Genomic DNA, 16,325 nt, shown 5'->3' with positions numbered 1-16,325 from the left:
GTTTTCGAGAGGACTGACGCCAGTCACAAGCCACAGCCGCCGTCCGACGACACTTTCTGTACACGTGCACGGCGACGGCTTATCGAGCGTTCGTGCCGTACGAAGTTCGGCCCTATCATCGGGGATTAATTAAGAAGCGAGGACGCGATTAGCCGTCGATCGAGTCGGTACGACGGGCGCCGGCACCTCCATCGCCACTACACACACACACACACACACGTATACTCGTATATACGTGTACGGGACGGACGGACGAGAGCGACGAAGCAACAGCAGCCCAGCAGCACGTGTACATACATCGAGTGAAAGAGAGAGAGAGAGAAAGAGAAAGAGTGAGAGAGAGAAAGAGAGAGAGCGAGAGAGAGAGAGAGAGAGAGAGAGAGAGAGAGGGGGAGAGAGCACTACGACGACGGCCGATCGCCATTTATCGTCCGCCGCGGAACCGTCGAGGAGAGAGCGTGAATGAGTTCGAAGATCGACTGCCCACGAATGATTCACGCTGCCTACGCGATTTACTACATTACAGTAAGTGTCCTACAGCCGTAAACAAGCCGATAAACGGTATAAATAGGGTTTTGTTTATTGTCGAGCAAGTCGCATTATCGCGAGCACCGCTCTCGCGCTTCTCTTCCTTCCTTCTCGAACGTTGGTCGTGTATATTTCGAAATACTTTTTTTTTGTTTCATTCTTTTATTCGCAGGTCAGCCCATTCGTCGTTATCGGACGAATTTTCGACTAATTATTCGCGCGGTAAGCAGCGTATCTCTTTTATAAAATCGATATTAGCGCTCGCGAGTAACGTCCCGCGATAAGATCGTTGTTTTCGTTCTCGAGTAATCGATAAGAGCCTTTCGTGTTGCTTTCGACTTGTTGTTGGTATTAACGTGAGAATCAAACGCAAAAAAAAAGTTGAGATTCTACGAGGTGGCCGATAAAGAAAGAATTCGATCGCGATACCCGATAAACGTCCTCGAAGTTTCGAGGACCACATACCGGCGGCTCGCGTAACGAATCGTACAAAAATCGTACGGGCGCTCCTTCGAACGCATCTCCGTGCATTTATTTCCGGTTCGTCACGAGCAATGTTTTTGTGGTCTCGACGATCGTTCAACGGAGGCGAGGTAGTTGTCGTTGCTACGCTCTCGGCCGTCATTGTGTTACTCGAGTCGACTTAGCATTGTTCTCTCGGCGATCGATGAATCGCCACGTGAATATTAGAGAGGCGCGCGCTATAGCGCGTTGACGCTCTCGATTCGCTCCTCATAAATATTCGGAGAGACGACAGAGCCGACTCGCGGTTTGGTTCGTTTCGCTAAAAAATCTGCTCCAGCGCAGTACGACTGATCGTAGTACGACGTAGAAGGAAAAGCTCGACGCGCGACTTCGTTAGTCGCCAGTCGGGCGACGATCGACCGCCGCCTGGAGCCGAGAGGCGCGAACGACGATAATGACGCGATACGCGTCGGAGAGATCCCATGGGAACCTTACGTCGGGTTCTTCGAATCGGAAATTTTCGATCCGAACGTTTCCACGTGAGCGCGATCCATATCGAGAGCGCGCGCGAAGAAACGCGATAAAGTCCGTGATTCGAGGAAGAAGTAAACAACGCCGTTCTATCGTTCTTCTTCTTTCTCTCGTTCGTTGGACTTTGTATCTCTAGCAAAGTCTAGTAATGCGTATCGATCTCGCTGGAAAAAGTAGATACGTGTATCGAAACGACAAACATTAGGCAGATATCGCGTCGCAACCCGATATTCTTGGACTCTTCGGAAATCGATCGTCCGAAGCGTCGGGTCGTACGCTTCGAAAAGCCGGAGATTCGAGCGTCGTTGCGCCTACGCGCGCGGAAGCAATTCGCACGACTTTTAAAAAGTTCGAATCGCGGGGTTTGGCGCGATATTGCGTTGCAAGAACTAGGACGGACGTGGCTCGCGCAGTCGACGCGCGATCAACGGTCGCTGCTTTTTATCGCGACAACGAGGACTCCAAGTCGAGAGTGCGCGCGAAACGGACGAACTCTCGAAGGAACAAACAACGAACGATCGACGATCGCGCGTCATTATCCAACAGTCGCGTCTTATCGAGGGAGCGCGATACGATCTCGGGCTCGTACGAAAGAGCCTAGCTGCTAACGAGTAAAATTACGTCGTCGAGGCGCCTCGAACGATATTATTTTCTTTCTCGGACTCTTCGTCTCGGCCGAGAAAGTACAATCGCTTTGTTTCGATAAACGGTGGTCGATGTGGTTCGAAAGGCGAAGGGAAAAAAAGAAAAGGAAAAGAAAACAAGCGAAACTCTTTATCGCCGAAAGTTTCCGATAGCGCGCGATACCACCGTGCGCGTTCTACGATCCATTATGAAACTTCATCGTGCCGCGCGTTATCGTACGCGATATTTGTTTTTCGATCTCAAGATAGAAGAACGCGCACGACGAAGTTGGGTTACCTTCTCGAGAATCAGAAACGCGATGCAATCTTTATCGCGACTCTCGATATCTGCCTTCGCGCGGAGGTTCGTAGAAAAAAGAAAGATTAGCGTCGGTAGATTGGAAGTCAAGTTCAAAGATAGCGGGGTCCCTTCTCCGACGACGGGAGTTCAACGATCGATTCCGTTCCTTCCGTCCGTCTCGAGAGGCAATAATTTTTCGAAAAGGAGAAAGATCGTCGTAGAGGAAACATAAAGGAGCGAGACGAGGAAAAAGTTGGCGGAGCGGAGGTATGGCAATTGGATGCAACGCTCGAGGAATCCGAGAACCGACCGGATGCAACGCCAGAATGGGAATGCGAGGCAACGCGCGCGCCGCAAGAGTCCGTTACTCGTATCGGGTATTTCCGAGAACACGACTATAAACAAACAAACACACGGAGAGCGAGAGCGAGCGCGAGAGGGTCGGAGGGAGAGAGGAAAGAGAGAAGATAGGAAAGGGAGGTACGCAGAGTGCGCGCGCGTTCATTCGCGCGTGCCCTACCTTCCAAGGCGAGAGAGCGCACTCTGCGAGCCCGAAGATGGTAGGGGTGACAGGGAGTGGGGACAGTGGCGCCGTCGCTCCGACTATCCCCGCCGGGGCGCCGACGCATGCGCGCCGACCGAAATTCCCCTCCTTCTTACCGCAACTAACCGTATGGACTTTTTCCCCTCGAACGGTCAAATTCGAATGCGAACTCGTCGCCGCGCCAATAAACAATTCCGAATGTTTATCCGTCCTCGCGATAGTAGGCCGACGTCGACGGGCGTGCCGGATCGTTAGCCGATGGATTCTCTCTCCTTCTCCTTCCATCCCCGGCCACGTTCTTCGCTGCCTTTCCGACTCGTCCTTTTCTTTTTTCTACGTCGTTACGATCGACAACGACGAGGAGGAGGAAAGAGATTCGAGGCGTAGTCTTTCGTTGCGATTTTCGCACTCGACCACAGCGGTGAGCGTGCTTTACGATCTACGGTAAGATTACTGACACGACGACGACGACGACGACGACGACGACGACGACGACGACGACGACGACGACGACGACGACGTAGGTGGGGAGAGAATTGGAGAGAGAGAGCGAGAGAGCGCACCCCACTCGAAGCTCCCGGATGCGGGCTCGAGCAGAGCCGAGAGAGGGGATAGAACGCTCGAGGAAGAGGTCGTACGCGGTAGTGGGGAGGCTTGCCGCCAAGAGAGCTACTCGTGGTGGGGAGAAAGCGCGGGTTAGCAGCCCGGACCCGCCAAGCGTAGAATTCAGTAAGCGAACGGCTCTCTATGGCCACGAACGTGTTTTTCGTTCTTCGGTTCCCGCGCATGCACATATACGCGTACGTCGTTCCCGAGAGAGACACTCTTATCGAAAGGAAACATAATACACACATATATATCTGTCCATCTATCGGGACGTTTTGTTTGGAAATCCGGTAAACGTCGACGACCGTGTCGCCATCGGTTTCGTCCGCATCATCGTCATCGTCGTTGCCATTATTATCTTCGGTTCTTCTAATTCGTGTCATCGCAAAAAAAGTTTCTAACGTAAGACGCAACACGTAACGACAGCAACCACAACTATTCTTCTACCACTCCTACTACACTGTTACTATTGCTGCTACTACACTACTACATCACTACTCTTTGCTACTACTACTACTACTACTCTACTACTACCACCACCACCACACTACTACTACTACTACTACTACTACTACTACTACTAAATCGATCCATCCCCCGACCGACGAGCCAGCATCGACGAGACACAACACCACCGATAACAACAACAACGACGACTCTTCCGTTCTTCCTCCTTTTTTTCTTATTCTTTCTCCGCAACCTCGAGAAGATTGCCATCGGACCAACGATCGAAAGCAAATACCCGTCTTTGGTTTTCCTCGCGTCATTTCGGTTTTTCATTTTTCTTATCTTCGTTTCCGCAACTGTGGCTTTAATCATTCAAACTGGATTCCAACAAGCAGTACGTGTCGCGATTACATCGCGGCTACCGGAGGCTTAAGAAGTTATTCAAGGTAAGACTCTCAAAGAGACCATCGTAGAAGATAGAACGTTCCGAGCGGTTTGTGCGGAAAAGTGTGTTTCCTTCGGAGTGCTATGCTAACTTTCTCCTCGCGGAAAAGGTACATATTTGTTTTCCTTTGACGGAACCGAGAAGACGGACCGAGCGTTGTCTCGGGAAAAAGAAAACTTGAGGCGTAAAAGCGTAAAAAAGGTTCTCTCGTTGCTCGAAATTATTTCTAAGACGCCGCGCTGGTCGTTGGACGACGGCGGAGAGCATCCCTTGCGCGGCATTCGAGGCCAGTAGCGAACGATACCTCGCTTACGGAGAAGATGAAAGAGTCGAGGTTAACACACTGCCTCGCGGCATGAATAATTTACGCTCGGTCGAATTTAAATAAATTCGCCTGGAGCCGAGTTCGCGCGAGTGCGGTACGAATCTCTCTCTCTCTCTCTCTCTCTCTCTCTCTGCGACGACTCGCCTCGAAAGTTGTTTACAGAGGCCTTCGGAGTCGATTTTTTAAACGGGTTCGCGACGGAATGCGGAATTTTCGATAGGAAGACCAGTTGCCAGGTGATTTTTTATTCGGTCTAGATTCCTTTTTCTTGAATCGCGCGCGCGCGCGCTCTTTCCTATTTATATGCGTATATACGCGCGTACGCTCGAGCACAACGACGCGCAAGGAAAAAAGGAAACGTCGTCGGATCTCTCGTAATTACATCGGCGAATTAGACGAAAGAGCGAGAAACCACCGAGTCTTCGAGGTCGAGAGAACTCGATGAGAACGGTGCCACCGATAGGCTCGTCTGAACTTCGAACCCCTCCAACGAATAATCAAGATTCTTCCTCCGAGTGTTTATTCTCGAGCGGTCGAAAAAACATGTTTTCGTCGAGCTCGCTTATTTGTCAAGAGTCTAGCTCTTTGATAAACTTAGAAAATAGATATTTCCAATAGTAGTTGTTACGGTCGTTTGACAACAAACCGCCTACGCTCCCTCCTCCTCCACGTCCCGTACTTTCCGTTAAAAAAAAAACAACGCTTTGGTACGTAACGGAAGGTCAACGAAGTCGAAAGAAATTTGAAAAAGACGTCGAGTGCGTTACCGTGCTGCTGCCGTTACTACTAATACTACTACACACTGCCACCGTACGCGTACTTTTCTACTACGCACCCATTACGTCTAACGATAAGCTCGAGGAAGAAGCACTCTAAGCTAGTCTAAATCGTGCCTCATCATTGACCCCGGCTACTTCTCTTTTCCGAAGCACCGCGTCTCGATCGATAACGCTTAAAGCGCGAGAAGAAGGAAAAGCTACCCTCTCCCTTTTCTTTCCCGCCCTCCTTTCTTCCCTTTCCATTTTCTTTTTCACGCGGCGCTCTCTCCCTTTATTTTTCCTGTATTTTTTACGTTGTTCGGATATTTTAAGTTTACATTCGCTCGTATCTTGTTCCTTTTTACGAACTTGAGAAGCTACATGGCCTAGTGCAATAAAATTCTCTCTCTCTCTCTCTCTCTCTCTGGCTCTCGCTTTTGGAGCAAGGGATCGCCGCGTGTTCTAATTTAGGTTGTGCTCGCGACACGTTTCTCAGCGTCTGCGAATGCAAAACATTTCATTCACGGACAAAAGTGTCGGCCGCCTGCGCCGCCGCCGTCGCCGCCGATAGGCGTAGTCCCTTCTGTGTTCTCGGGAAAAACGGCACGAGGGTGGGGATGCCGGAGATCGGCCTCCTTCCTCTTCTCTCTTTCTCTCTCTCTCCCCCCTCTCCTCCCCTTCCCTCCCTCTCCCTCCTCTCCCTCCGTCCGTCACCGCCACTGCCGTCTGTCGCCGCTCGCGCAAAGGGAGAAGAGAGAACGACGAGCAGGGAGAAAGGTGGTGGACCGTGTTGTCCAGTGGTTCTTCGCGTCGCCTTCGTCCCTTCGCTCGAGAAACTGTCGCTCGCGTCGCGTTTCGTGTTTCGCATCGTCGCGGGAAGAAAATAGACCAGTTAATAAACGTTGCGACTCGACTTTTGAATGTTTCAATAATCGTATGACGTAGAATTATTAGACATCTCTTTCGCGTAAACGGCTGAAACGAACGATACTAAGAACCACTGAGATGGTTGGTACTGCGTGCCGCTGTGAGAGTGCAGCACCGTTTGCGGCACGAAAAAACGCAACCGCCATGTAAGCGGGAAGAGAGAGGGAAGAAACGAGCGAGCGAGCGAGAGAGAGAGAGGTCGGAAAGTTATAAAGGACGGAAAAAAGGCGCGCGTGCGAGAAGGAGAGAAACGAGCGAAGCTAAAATTAGAATGTCCGTTGGAATGCCGCTCGTTCTCTCGTGTGTAAATGCGTACGCGTGCGTACGTGTGTGCTCGCTCCTCTCTTTTCTACGCGCTATACGTGCGACTATGCCGTCGCATATATGCTATAGAAAGAGGGAGAGAGAGTCGCTGTAAAGAAGGCCCAAAAGCATTGAAAAGAAAAGAAAAGAAGAGGAGAGAGGAGAAGAGAAGAGAAGAGAAAAGATTCCGTCTTTCGGAAAATTCCCGAGCTTCTGCGCCGTTCTTTCCGCTCCGAAACAATTTTTATCGTCCTCGCGCATTTTTTTTTTTTCTTTCGGAAAGGATGAAAAGAGGCGGGAGAAAGAAGTGGCCGATACATCCCCCCGTACGGGATCAAGACGCGTTTCGGGGATTGGATTTGCACCCAGGAAGAAACGCGGTCACCGTTTCCACTCCGCGGTGTCTCGTAAATCCGCTTTTCCGACGAGGGCTTTTCTCGTGAAAGGGAGCAGCCTGCTCTCGTTTCTCTTTCCTCGGAAAATGGGGCAACTTGGTCCGATATCGCACGCGCGTACTTCGCTTTTCATCGTTTCCATAGGCGTGCTATTGGGAAATTCGTCGAGCGTTGTAGACGAAATGGTTTCGAGTCGTGACCCGAAGCGTAGATAAGAGTATAAAGGAGAGATAAGTAAGAGGGAACGGGAGAAGGAAGAGAGAGAGAGAGAGGTAACTCGAGCGTTACTCCTCGGAACGTCATCGCGTAGGGCCGACAAGGCTTCTCTCGAGCTAACGCTCTCGAGGAGGTCGACGGCCTGATACGGATGGTTGACGACGCTGTGGGGCCCGCCTCGTAACCGGCCTGGGAAGAACGCGAACGTCCTCTCTCTTTCTCTCTCCCTTTTCCTTCCGACCCTGTGCGAACATCCAAATCGGCTGTCTTCTCTCAAGTCCTCTGGAAAGAGTATCGCATCTTTCAGGTAGCGTATCTCGCGCATAGACCTACGAAGATGCGAGCGAAGTAGAGCGTGGGTGACGAATCACGAAATTGGACCGTTGCGCGTATTTATCTCTTCCATTATCTCTCGACGAAGTATATATAAGGACAGGTACCTGTACTTTTTTCCGAGCACTCCTACCTCTCCGTATCTTCTTATTTATATCATCGCCGTTTTATATCTTCTCGTATTTCGGCGGAAGTGCGTTGCTCCCGGTCGTCTTTCGGGACAGGAAACGAAAAGATTAAGGGTCGATGGTCCCCGAACGGGTAAAAACGAGTAGCGGAAATGCGTAAGACGTCTCGCGTCTCCTTTTCGATCGAGGATCGTTCGTAGCGTGGGAGGATAAAGCTCTCTCTCTCTCTCTCTCTCTCTCTCGATGCGTGGGGCCACGTGCCGCGTTGGTAGTGCGGTGACGTCAGGCGACGACTTCCGCTCCGCGATTTCCCGATGCTACCGGATGAGAGGAGTTAAGAGTACCGGATACCGAACTCTCCGTAGGCTCTCCTCGCGTTTCGCTAGCAAGCGACTACCTTGTTCGAGCTCCCATCCTCGACCAAAGTTTCTCTAAAGTTCCTCCGAAGAAAAAGTGCTTCTTTTTTTGTTTCAGCGTGTGGCGAACCAGGCGCTTACCGTTTCGCCACAGCCGGCAGTAACGGTGGAGGGGCCGGTGTCCAAAATGTCTCCACCGACGAACGACGTGACCAACGGTGTAGTGGCGCCAGCAGCCACCTTGGCGCCCCGAGTTCCTACGAACCCTTCGCTCACCACCGTAAATCCGCTCACGCACAAGCGCACTCCGAAGGATTTCATCTTTGGCAAGGTGATCGGCGAGGGAAGCTTCTCCACCGTAAGTTCTTCCCTTTTATTCTCCTCTTCGCTATTCTTCGCTTTTATCACGAATCGCCTCTTCTATGCAAGAGGAAGGAGGAGGCGCGTGTATCTAAATATCGCGAATCTCTCCTCCAGGTTTACCTCGCCAAGGATATCCATACCAGCAAGGAGTACGCGATAAAAGTGTGCGACAAGCGTCACGTCATCAAGGAGAAAAAGACCGAGTACGTGAAACGCGAGAAGGAGGTGTTGAACATGCTCGCGACGGCGAAACACTCGTTCGTGCGTTTGTTCTGCACCTTCCAGGACATGGAAAGACTCTATTTCGTCCTATCGTACGCGAAAAACGGCGAGCTTCTACCTTATATCAATAAGGTTGGCTCCTTCGACATCGAATGTACCAAGTTCTACTCGGCGGAGATCCTGCGTGGTCTCGAGTACCTTCACGGTCTCGGCATCATTCATCGCGATCTCAAGCCGGAGAACATACTTTTGGACGAGAAGATGCACCTGCTCATTACCGATTTCGGCAGCGCTAAAATCCTCAAAGATCCGGAGACCCCGCAGGTGATGGGACCTCCGGCGGATGACGCTCAACAACAACAGCAGCAGCAGCAGCAGCAGCAGCAGCAGCCGCAACAACAGCAACAGCAGCAGGGTCGCAAGGAACGCAGAGGTTCCTTCGTCGGCACCGCGCAATACGTCTCACCGGAATTACTGACGGACAAAACGGCGAGCAGAGCGTCGGACCTTTGGGCGCTCGGCTGCATCGTCTACCAGATGGTCGCCGGTTTGCCGCCGTTCCGTTCGCGGAGCGAATACTTGATATTCCAAAAGATCTTGAAGCTCGAGTACGAAATACCCGATGGCTTCTGCGAGTTGGCCAAGTCCCTCGTCAGTCGTCTTCTCGTGCTCGAACCCAACGAAAGACTCGGCGCTCAGGACGAGCACGGCGCCGGTTATCCCAGCATTCGTGCTCATCCCTTCTTCGAGGGTGTCGACTTCGAGACCCTTCACGAACAAACGCCTCCGCCGATTTATCCCTATTTGCCCGGCACCTCGGAGCACGAGGAACTCAGGTCGCAGTACAGAGTTCCGGATCATCTCGAGCCCGGGCTCGACGACAAGCAGCTAACGAGACTTCTCGGTCTTGGCATCGGCGAGGACGACGACGACGACGACGACGACGACGACGACGACGACGATGACGAGGAGGACGACGAACGCGAGAACGAGAACAACGCGGACAACAACAGTGCCGAACCTAGCGCCAACGAGCCGAGCAAACGAACCATCGACAAGCCCGCTCGACGCGCTGCCGTACTCGCCGCCGCCGCCACCGTTGCCGAGAGACAACCGAGAAAGACCAGGACCTCCGGAACCGAAAGCAACATCGCCGATCTCACGCCCGAGGAGATCAGAAACCGATTGGAGAAGCAACGCGCGTCCAGTCAGTGGGACGTCTTCGTCGAGGGCAATCTCATCTTGAAGCAAGGATTCGTCAACAAGAGAAAGGGCCTCTTCGCTAGACGGAGAATGCTCCTGCTCACGACCGGACCTCACCTATATTACGTCGACTCTGTCAATATGGTGCTCAAGGGTGAGATACCCTGGAGCCCCGAACTCAGGGTCGAGCCCAAGAACTTCAAGATTTTCTTTGTCCATACTGTAAGTTTCTGTACCGTTTGAATCGAAACGAACGTTTCGCTCCTCCCCCTCCCCTCTCTCTAATCGAACTCCTTTGTTTTCGCATTACAGCCAAACAGGACGTATTATCTCGAAGATCCCGAGGGATTCGCATTAGAGTGGTGTAGAGCTATCGAGGAGATGCGAGTCCATTGTTACGGCCTGCAGGAATCCACCGCTTAAGAAAAAAAGTTGTCCGAGAGCAATGACCACGACTCGATCGCGATACCCGTCCGAGAAGACGACGGTAGAGATTCGATAATTTCATCTTTTCGAATTTGACGTTATATAGGAAAGAATTTGTTACATGTATATACATAGACACGTAGGAAGACATCGTAGGGACCGATAGATGTCGCTTCTACTTTAGGAAAGATACTCTAGATCGTTTGGTCGTTTCCCCCTCGATTCTCGAGGGATCTTCTTAAAGTTAGGTAAATTATCGTTGCAAGAGGCAGTGGCAAGCTGCTTCGAGACACGAAGGGTAGAGCGAATTGTTTAGGGACAAGTATTTGCGAAGCCGCATCGGTCGTTCATCGATGTAACGTGAATGTGACGCGGCGTCGTGCGAAGCTTTAGGAAAATTCTTTACAAAGTATTTATAGTCGAAATTTCTATTTAACGATTAGAACAGAAGTGGCTCCGAGGAAAGGCCGGATGAGAGTGTAGAATTAAGAGACGATGTTTACAGCGGATCGACGAAATAGAAAAGGAAAAACGTTGGGAGGAATTTAGACACAGACCACCCACCACCACCACCACCATCCCTTTGCAGCTTTAATAATATCGCTTACTTTTGTTACGTTAACCGAGAAACGATCGGTCCAACTTGCCCGCGGCTCCTTTTCGTATCCGATTTTTTTTTTATTCTTATTTTTTTTTCTTTCTTTTTGTCTCTTTCTCTTTTTTCGTCTCCCTGTGGTACCTGTCTTGTAAATACAAAAGAACCATTTCACTCGAAAAGCAGGGCAAAGACTTTGCGAAGCGAGGATGCATGCCTATGCATCCCCATTATACATATATTTAGAATTAATAATTAGCGTAATTCGTAAGTACAAAACAGTGTGTGTTCTCGTCGCGTCGTCATCGATCCGCTTCTCCTCGGGTTTTTGCTCTTGTTCCGTTTTCTCGTCGCGACCATTTAATCGGGCCCTCGCGGATTTGGAAGAAAAAGAGAGAAAAGACAAAAGAAAAAGAAAAACGGCAGTTCGGGAACGCTAAGAACGAAAATCGTGTGGTACGTCGACGTAGAGTAGGGTGGGCTTGCGTCGACAAAAGTTGAAGAGAGCACTGATAAACGATGATTTTCTCCTACCGCGAAGATATGGATACGGGAAAAATCGAACGCGATCCTATTTAGATTAAATAGATAGTCTTGTTTTTTCGCCTAGCTTTAAGAAACAAATAGGTAATTATAATATATTTAGAGAAAGCGCACCGAAATTCGCTCTTACTCGCGTGCGTCGGTATAACTTATTTTCCTTCGCGTTAAGCCAATTATTATCGTTATCTTATTATTCGCTATTATTATTGCTATTATTATTATTATCATTATTACTATTACTATTACTATTACTATTATTATTATTATTATTATTATTATTATTATTATCATTATCATTATCATTACGATCATCGTCATCATCATTATCATCATTATAATTGTATACCTTTTAATAGAATGCATTATTAACGCTCTTGTTAACTACTACGTAGCCGTATGTATTATAGTATCGCCGATATAAGTATTGTTTCCTCGTAGGTTTAAAAACGCGGACTTTTTCGTTTATTTATTATAGAAGAAGCTATTCGTCTTACGTTATTTATTTTTTTCTTAGTTCTTTTTTGTTCTTTTTTTTTCGTTCCATCTTTTCTTTCATTCGGTTTTTCTTTTCTTCGTATTTCAAAATAAGATTTAAGAAGTCTGTATAGATGTTACGTATTAGTTATATTACCGCTACTACCACTGCGACTATTACTACTATTAATGCTATTACCAATTATTATCGCTACTATAATACCGCGTTGAATATTGTATATAAGTGTGTGTATATATCTTTATATATATATTATTATATATATATATATATCCTCTCTAGTAATCGCGTATATGTACACACGTATAGACGGTAGAAACAATACGCGTGCGTGTATAAACCCATTACATCGTCATTGTAAAGTTAGAAACTTTGTAAATATATTTCGCGACGATCGTCTAGTAGGAATCGGGATGAATCGCCTCGTTTCTTCGGCTTAGAATCGTACGACCAAATTCCTTGATACTGTGTATTATACACTTGTACATTATCATTATCTATACGCATTGTATATATATATACACACACGCACGCACTTGTCGCGTGTATATATATATACACTCATACATATATATATTTATATATATATATATAAAAGTAATATTACGCGCGATATTTATGAGAATGTGAATATATGTAGTTAGTTAGACAATTTGTGTACAAAAGAAATTCTTAGGCTTAGGATACGAAAATTAGGATAGAATTCGTTGACTCCACTTGCCGCGGCGAGAGAGGCTCGAAAATAAGGAATTTGATCGTACGTGCGTTTATTCAGTCTTTTTTCGTTGTTGAAAAATTCAATGTTATAACAGTGGGAGTGCGCGTAATGGTCGACTTCCTCGCGAGCATAGATTTAAACAGGGTATATAAAAATAGAGGGAACTGCGCGGAAAGCGAAAAGAACGGATGTAAGGTCGAATTTCGTGGAGCAGGGAGCCGTGGCTCGATGTGTTCGAAATAATGGCGGTTCTTCTTTTAGATCCGGCATTGTCCTCGCGCCCAGTGGCTCTTTCCAAAGTGACCGCTTTTGGTGGGCTACGTACGGTGCGAGCGGACCAAGAAAAATGGAATTTTGTTCCCGCGAATTTCCTCCTCCGCGTTCTTTTCTTCATTTTCGCCTCTTTCTCTTTCCTAGTTGCGCGACTTTTCTTTCTCGCGAGGACGTTTTCCTCTTTTCCATTTATTTTTTATTTTTCTTTAAGTCTTTATCCTTGCGTGTTCGTTTCTTGTTCATTTTGTCTTTATTATCGTGCTCTCTCACTCCTCTCTCTCTCTCTCTCTCTCCCGATCGATCGATCGATCGATCGAAACGAGGTGTTGTAGATACGTTAAACGTGAAAATTCAGACATTCGCGGCATATACCAAAGCGCGATAACGCAGCGTTATTCCGCACGCGTTCTTTACGCCCAGCTGCATTTTGTTTCTCTACGTTTTATGTAGACCGCGCTAAAGCTTTAGTAGGCGTAAAGGAGAGCGTGTACGCGAGGAAAAAACGAGGTGGTTCGTCGGATCAATCGTCGATATGTGTTAGGCGAAAAGTTTGGTGGATCTTCGAAATCGTAATTCGGAGATCATGGTATCGAGATTCCTATGTGCTTCGAGCGGCGTCGTATCCAGTTTTCCTTTGTATTATATAGTTCTAATTAAAGAAAATGAATTCGCGAATCGACGCGAAGCGATGCCAGCTCGAAGACGCCTCTCAGCGCGCGACGAGTTCAAAGGAAAATACAAAATTCCTAGGTAATTTAACTAATTTATGTATAATACGCACGTATTAGTGCGTATGTAGAGAGGAGATGAATACTTAAAAGAAAAAAAAAAAAAAAAAGAAAATCAGTGGTGTAAATTTGTGTTCACGGATCATCTTTTCCGTGAGCCACGCAAGCAATAACAGGCAAGGCCTTGCGAACGTTGAAATGCCTACTGTTTCGATGCGATAGAAACGCTTCAAACTATTCATTGCAGTATTACTAAATGTATACAGATTTTAAGACAACACACGATCGACACACTTCACATCGGGTCCCACGTGCGTACTCGATCACACTTATTACTCACACATGCAGTCGCGCGCGCGCGCGCATACAAACACACACACACGTACCTATATACCTACCTTTCACGCACTTCAAACACACACTCGTACACGCAAAGTTCTAGACACGGGATAAGGATGAAGACTGTAAATAGTTAGCACGTAATTGATATTATAGGCGACGAAACCTATTAACATCAAATTTATTTATAGTAAATTTTCCGAAACATATAACCCGACTGCTTTCTTTACGAAAAACCATCAAAAAATGTCGATCCTAATCCTGATACACATATGGCAACTATATTTATTCATTTTATTACGAACGAACTTGACGGCAATTGATACACTTGTTTGTTTCGTTTTATTCCTGCGGAAATGTTGTGTTTCGTATTAAATAACTTTCCAAAGAGTGAAGCTACTGTTTCATTGTTTTCTCCAACGCGATCAATAGAAATCGGTTTACTATCCTATGTACGTTCATATGTTTATTTCTTGATTTAAAGGAGCTGGAAACAAACTATCCGTAGAGTGAATTAAACTGGAAAAAAGTGAAATATATGGAGCGGAGAATTGTTGAACCATATTTTCAAAGTTTTCTTTACCTCGATCCAAAATTGTTTCATAATAATCTATAACGAATATTATACGAATACGATGTGTCGCTCGCGAGCGATATAATTTTATTCCTTACGTTCAAAGCTGGTTATCGATAATTATTACACGTCATGTTTTAAACGATTCCTTGAAACACTAGCTGCTACTGGATCGCACCAAATACAGTCGATATCAACTGGAAATCATGGCTGGATGACACAGGAAATGCCATCGACTTCAAATTTTTGGTCGAGAAAATAACACGGTCTACAGTGTCCAATAAAAAGAACGTTCATTCCCACTTTTCTGACAAATGCGACGAGAGTAGATGCCTTTTCAAGTCGCCCATATTTTTTGGCTTCACCGAACACTCGTGGCATTTTAATTCACTATTTAAATACTTTTGTGCCGTCGTAGAACTTATCTTTTTGAGTTCTCCGTTTTCTTTGAGTTGTTTACATAATTCTGAAAAGAAAATACGTTCAATAAATGCGTTGAATACGATATCGATAGCTTCGATTTACCTTTGGAAGAGATAAAGAATGGCGTTGTAAAACTGTTCCAGTGATATTTCGTTTTTAAACACGGACTGTTAAAATCTGTACTAATCACATGTAAATGCATTCTTTGCATACTTGGCACAGCATGATACCCGATACTGCAAATATAAAGAAATATTAGTTACAAGACGGAATAAAGTAAAGGAACATAGTTGTAGAATAATTTCTCGTTTGACTTTTCTCATACAGGAACTTGTGTCCCGAATGTTTTTTAATTAGTTCTTCCGCAACGTCGTCCATATGCCACAGAAGATTCTCATGATTCTTTTGAATCTTCCAAACTGTAGAAATATTTTCCTTCGGCAAAATCAGATAATGAAATCTTGCTTTTGGATATTTATCTTTGATAACGACTATGCTATCGTCCTCCACGACTTTAAGAGTCGGATCTTTCATAGAATCGAGTAAGCCTAACGACCAATGATTCTTTTTCGGTAAAGTAGCTGTTACGGCTTTGGTTAAATTCTTTTTTCCATTACGTTTCATTGTTTTCTCCAACGCGATCAATAGAAATCGGTTTACTATCCTATGTACGTTCATATGTTTATTTCTTGATTTAAAGGAGCTGGAAACAAACAAATAATAATTAACGCGTTAATTAAAGATGATAAGAAACAGGATAATAAAAAGATATAGTTAAAAAAAATATAATAAAATACGCAAGTCTCAATTCGAACATAAAATCGCAAGGAGAAACGTACGATATTACATTTTTAGGTTATAAAAGAAACAATGAAAAGAGAAACAAATTTTTTACCATTATATGGCGAATCGAACCAAGATCAGTCTACGTATGAATATCCCAGCACGACGTAAAACAATCCATCTATTTGAGGAACCACCCGGTCGAGCGATTTAATATGATTTTTAACGTTTCACGTTCAAACGGAAACACGCGAGACCTACAAATAAGTAAGTACATACATATGTACGTAGTATAGAAATAACCAGAAATGGCGCGCAGCGAAGCTTTTGTATGAATACCAAAGGTGCGACGAGTTCAAATATTTTTCTTCGATTCTTTACGATATCGTGCAAGTTACACGCAATCGAGAA

At 46.6% G+C, this 16,325-nt stretch overlaps 2 protein-coding genes across 10 annotated transcripts in view; one reads left to right on the top strand and one right to left on the bottom strand.

The window, feature by feature from the left end:
- The window catches only part of LOC127068913 (3-phosphoinositide-dependent protein kinase 1), a 148,851-nt gene extending 134,505 nt beyond the window's left edge, over window positions 1-14,346 (top strand). For 4 of the 8 annotated variants that reach the window (XM_051005727.1, XM_051005450.1, XM_051005793.1 and 1 more), the window contains 3 exons: window positions 8,350-8,589; window positions 8,709-10,241; window positions 10,332-14,346. In XM_051005727.1, coding sequence (XP_050861684.1) covers window positions 8,350-8,589; window positions 8,709-10,241; window positions 10,332-10,442 — 1,884 coding nt within the window. In that variant the 3' untranslated portion in view covers window positions 10,443-14,346. The other 4 variants (XM_051005540.1, XM_051005634.1, XM_051005864.1 and 1 more) reach the window with 3 other exon arrangements.
- On the bottom strand, window positions 14,268-16,210 carry LOC127070668 (aprataxin). 2 transcript variants are annotated; one of them, XR_007784623.1, is made up of 5 exons: window positions 16,027-16,210; window positions 15,457-15,834; window positions 15,234-15,367; window positions 14,718-15,174; window positions 14,268-14,621 (listed from the first exon to the last, which is right to left on the bottom strand). XR_007784623.1 is itself a non-coding variant. In XM_051008991.1 (4 exons), exons 2-4 carry the CDS (start codon window positions 15,807-15,809, stop codon window positions 15,002-15,004), a joined length of 660 nt encoding a protein of 219 aa, XP_050864948.1. In that variant the 5' UTR covers window positions 15,810-15,834; window positions 16,027-16,210; the 3' UTR covers window positions 14,268-15,001. The 2 variants fall into 2 exon arrangements, 1 of the variants encoding a protein (XP_050864948.1); XM_051008991.1 differs by having other exon boundaries at window positions 14,268-15,174.
- Window positions 16,211-16,325: the final 115 nt, after the last annotated feature.

This window comes from Vespula vulgaris, chromosome 1, assembly GCF_905475345.1.
Source record: "Vespula vulgaris chromosome 1, iyVesVulg1.1, whole genome shotgun sequence".
NCBI lineage: Eukaryota > Metazoa > Arthropoda > Insecta > Hymenoptera > Vespidae > Vespula > Vespula vulgaris.
This window is presented reverse-complemented; position numbering and strand designations above follow the sequence as displayed.

Bases quoted from the DNA above. Each gene is read 5' to 3' on its own strand.
- LOC127070668 (XM_051008991.1), bottom strand. From the start codon at position 15,809: ATGAACGTACATAGGATAGTAAACCGATTTCTATTGATCGCGTTGGAG. The intron at 15,368-15,456 runs GTATGAGAAAAG...TTATATTTGCAG, and splicing joins CATTCGGGACACAAGTTCCT to TATCGGGTATCATGCTGTGC. The intron at 15,175-15,233 runs GTAAATCGAAGC...TTTTCTTTTCAG, and splicing joins ATTCTTTATCTCTTCCAAAG to AATTATGTAAACAACTCAAA.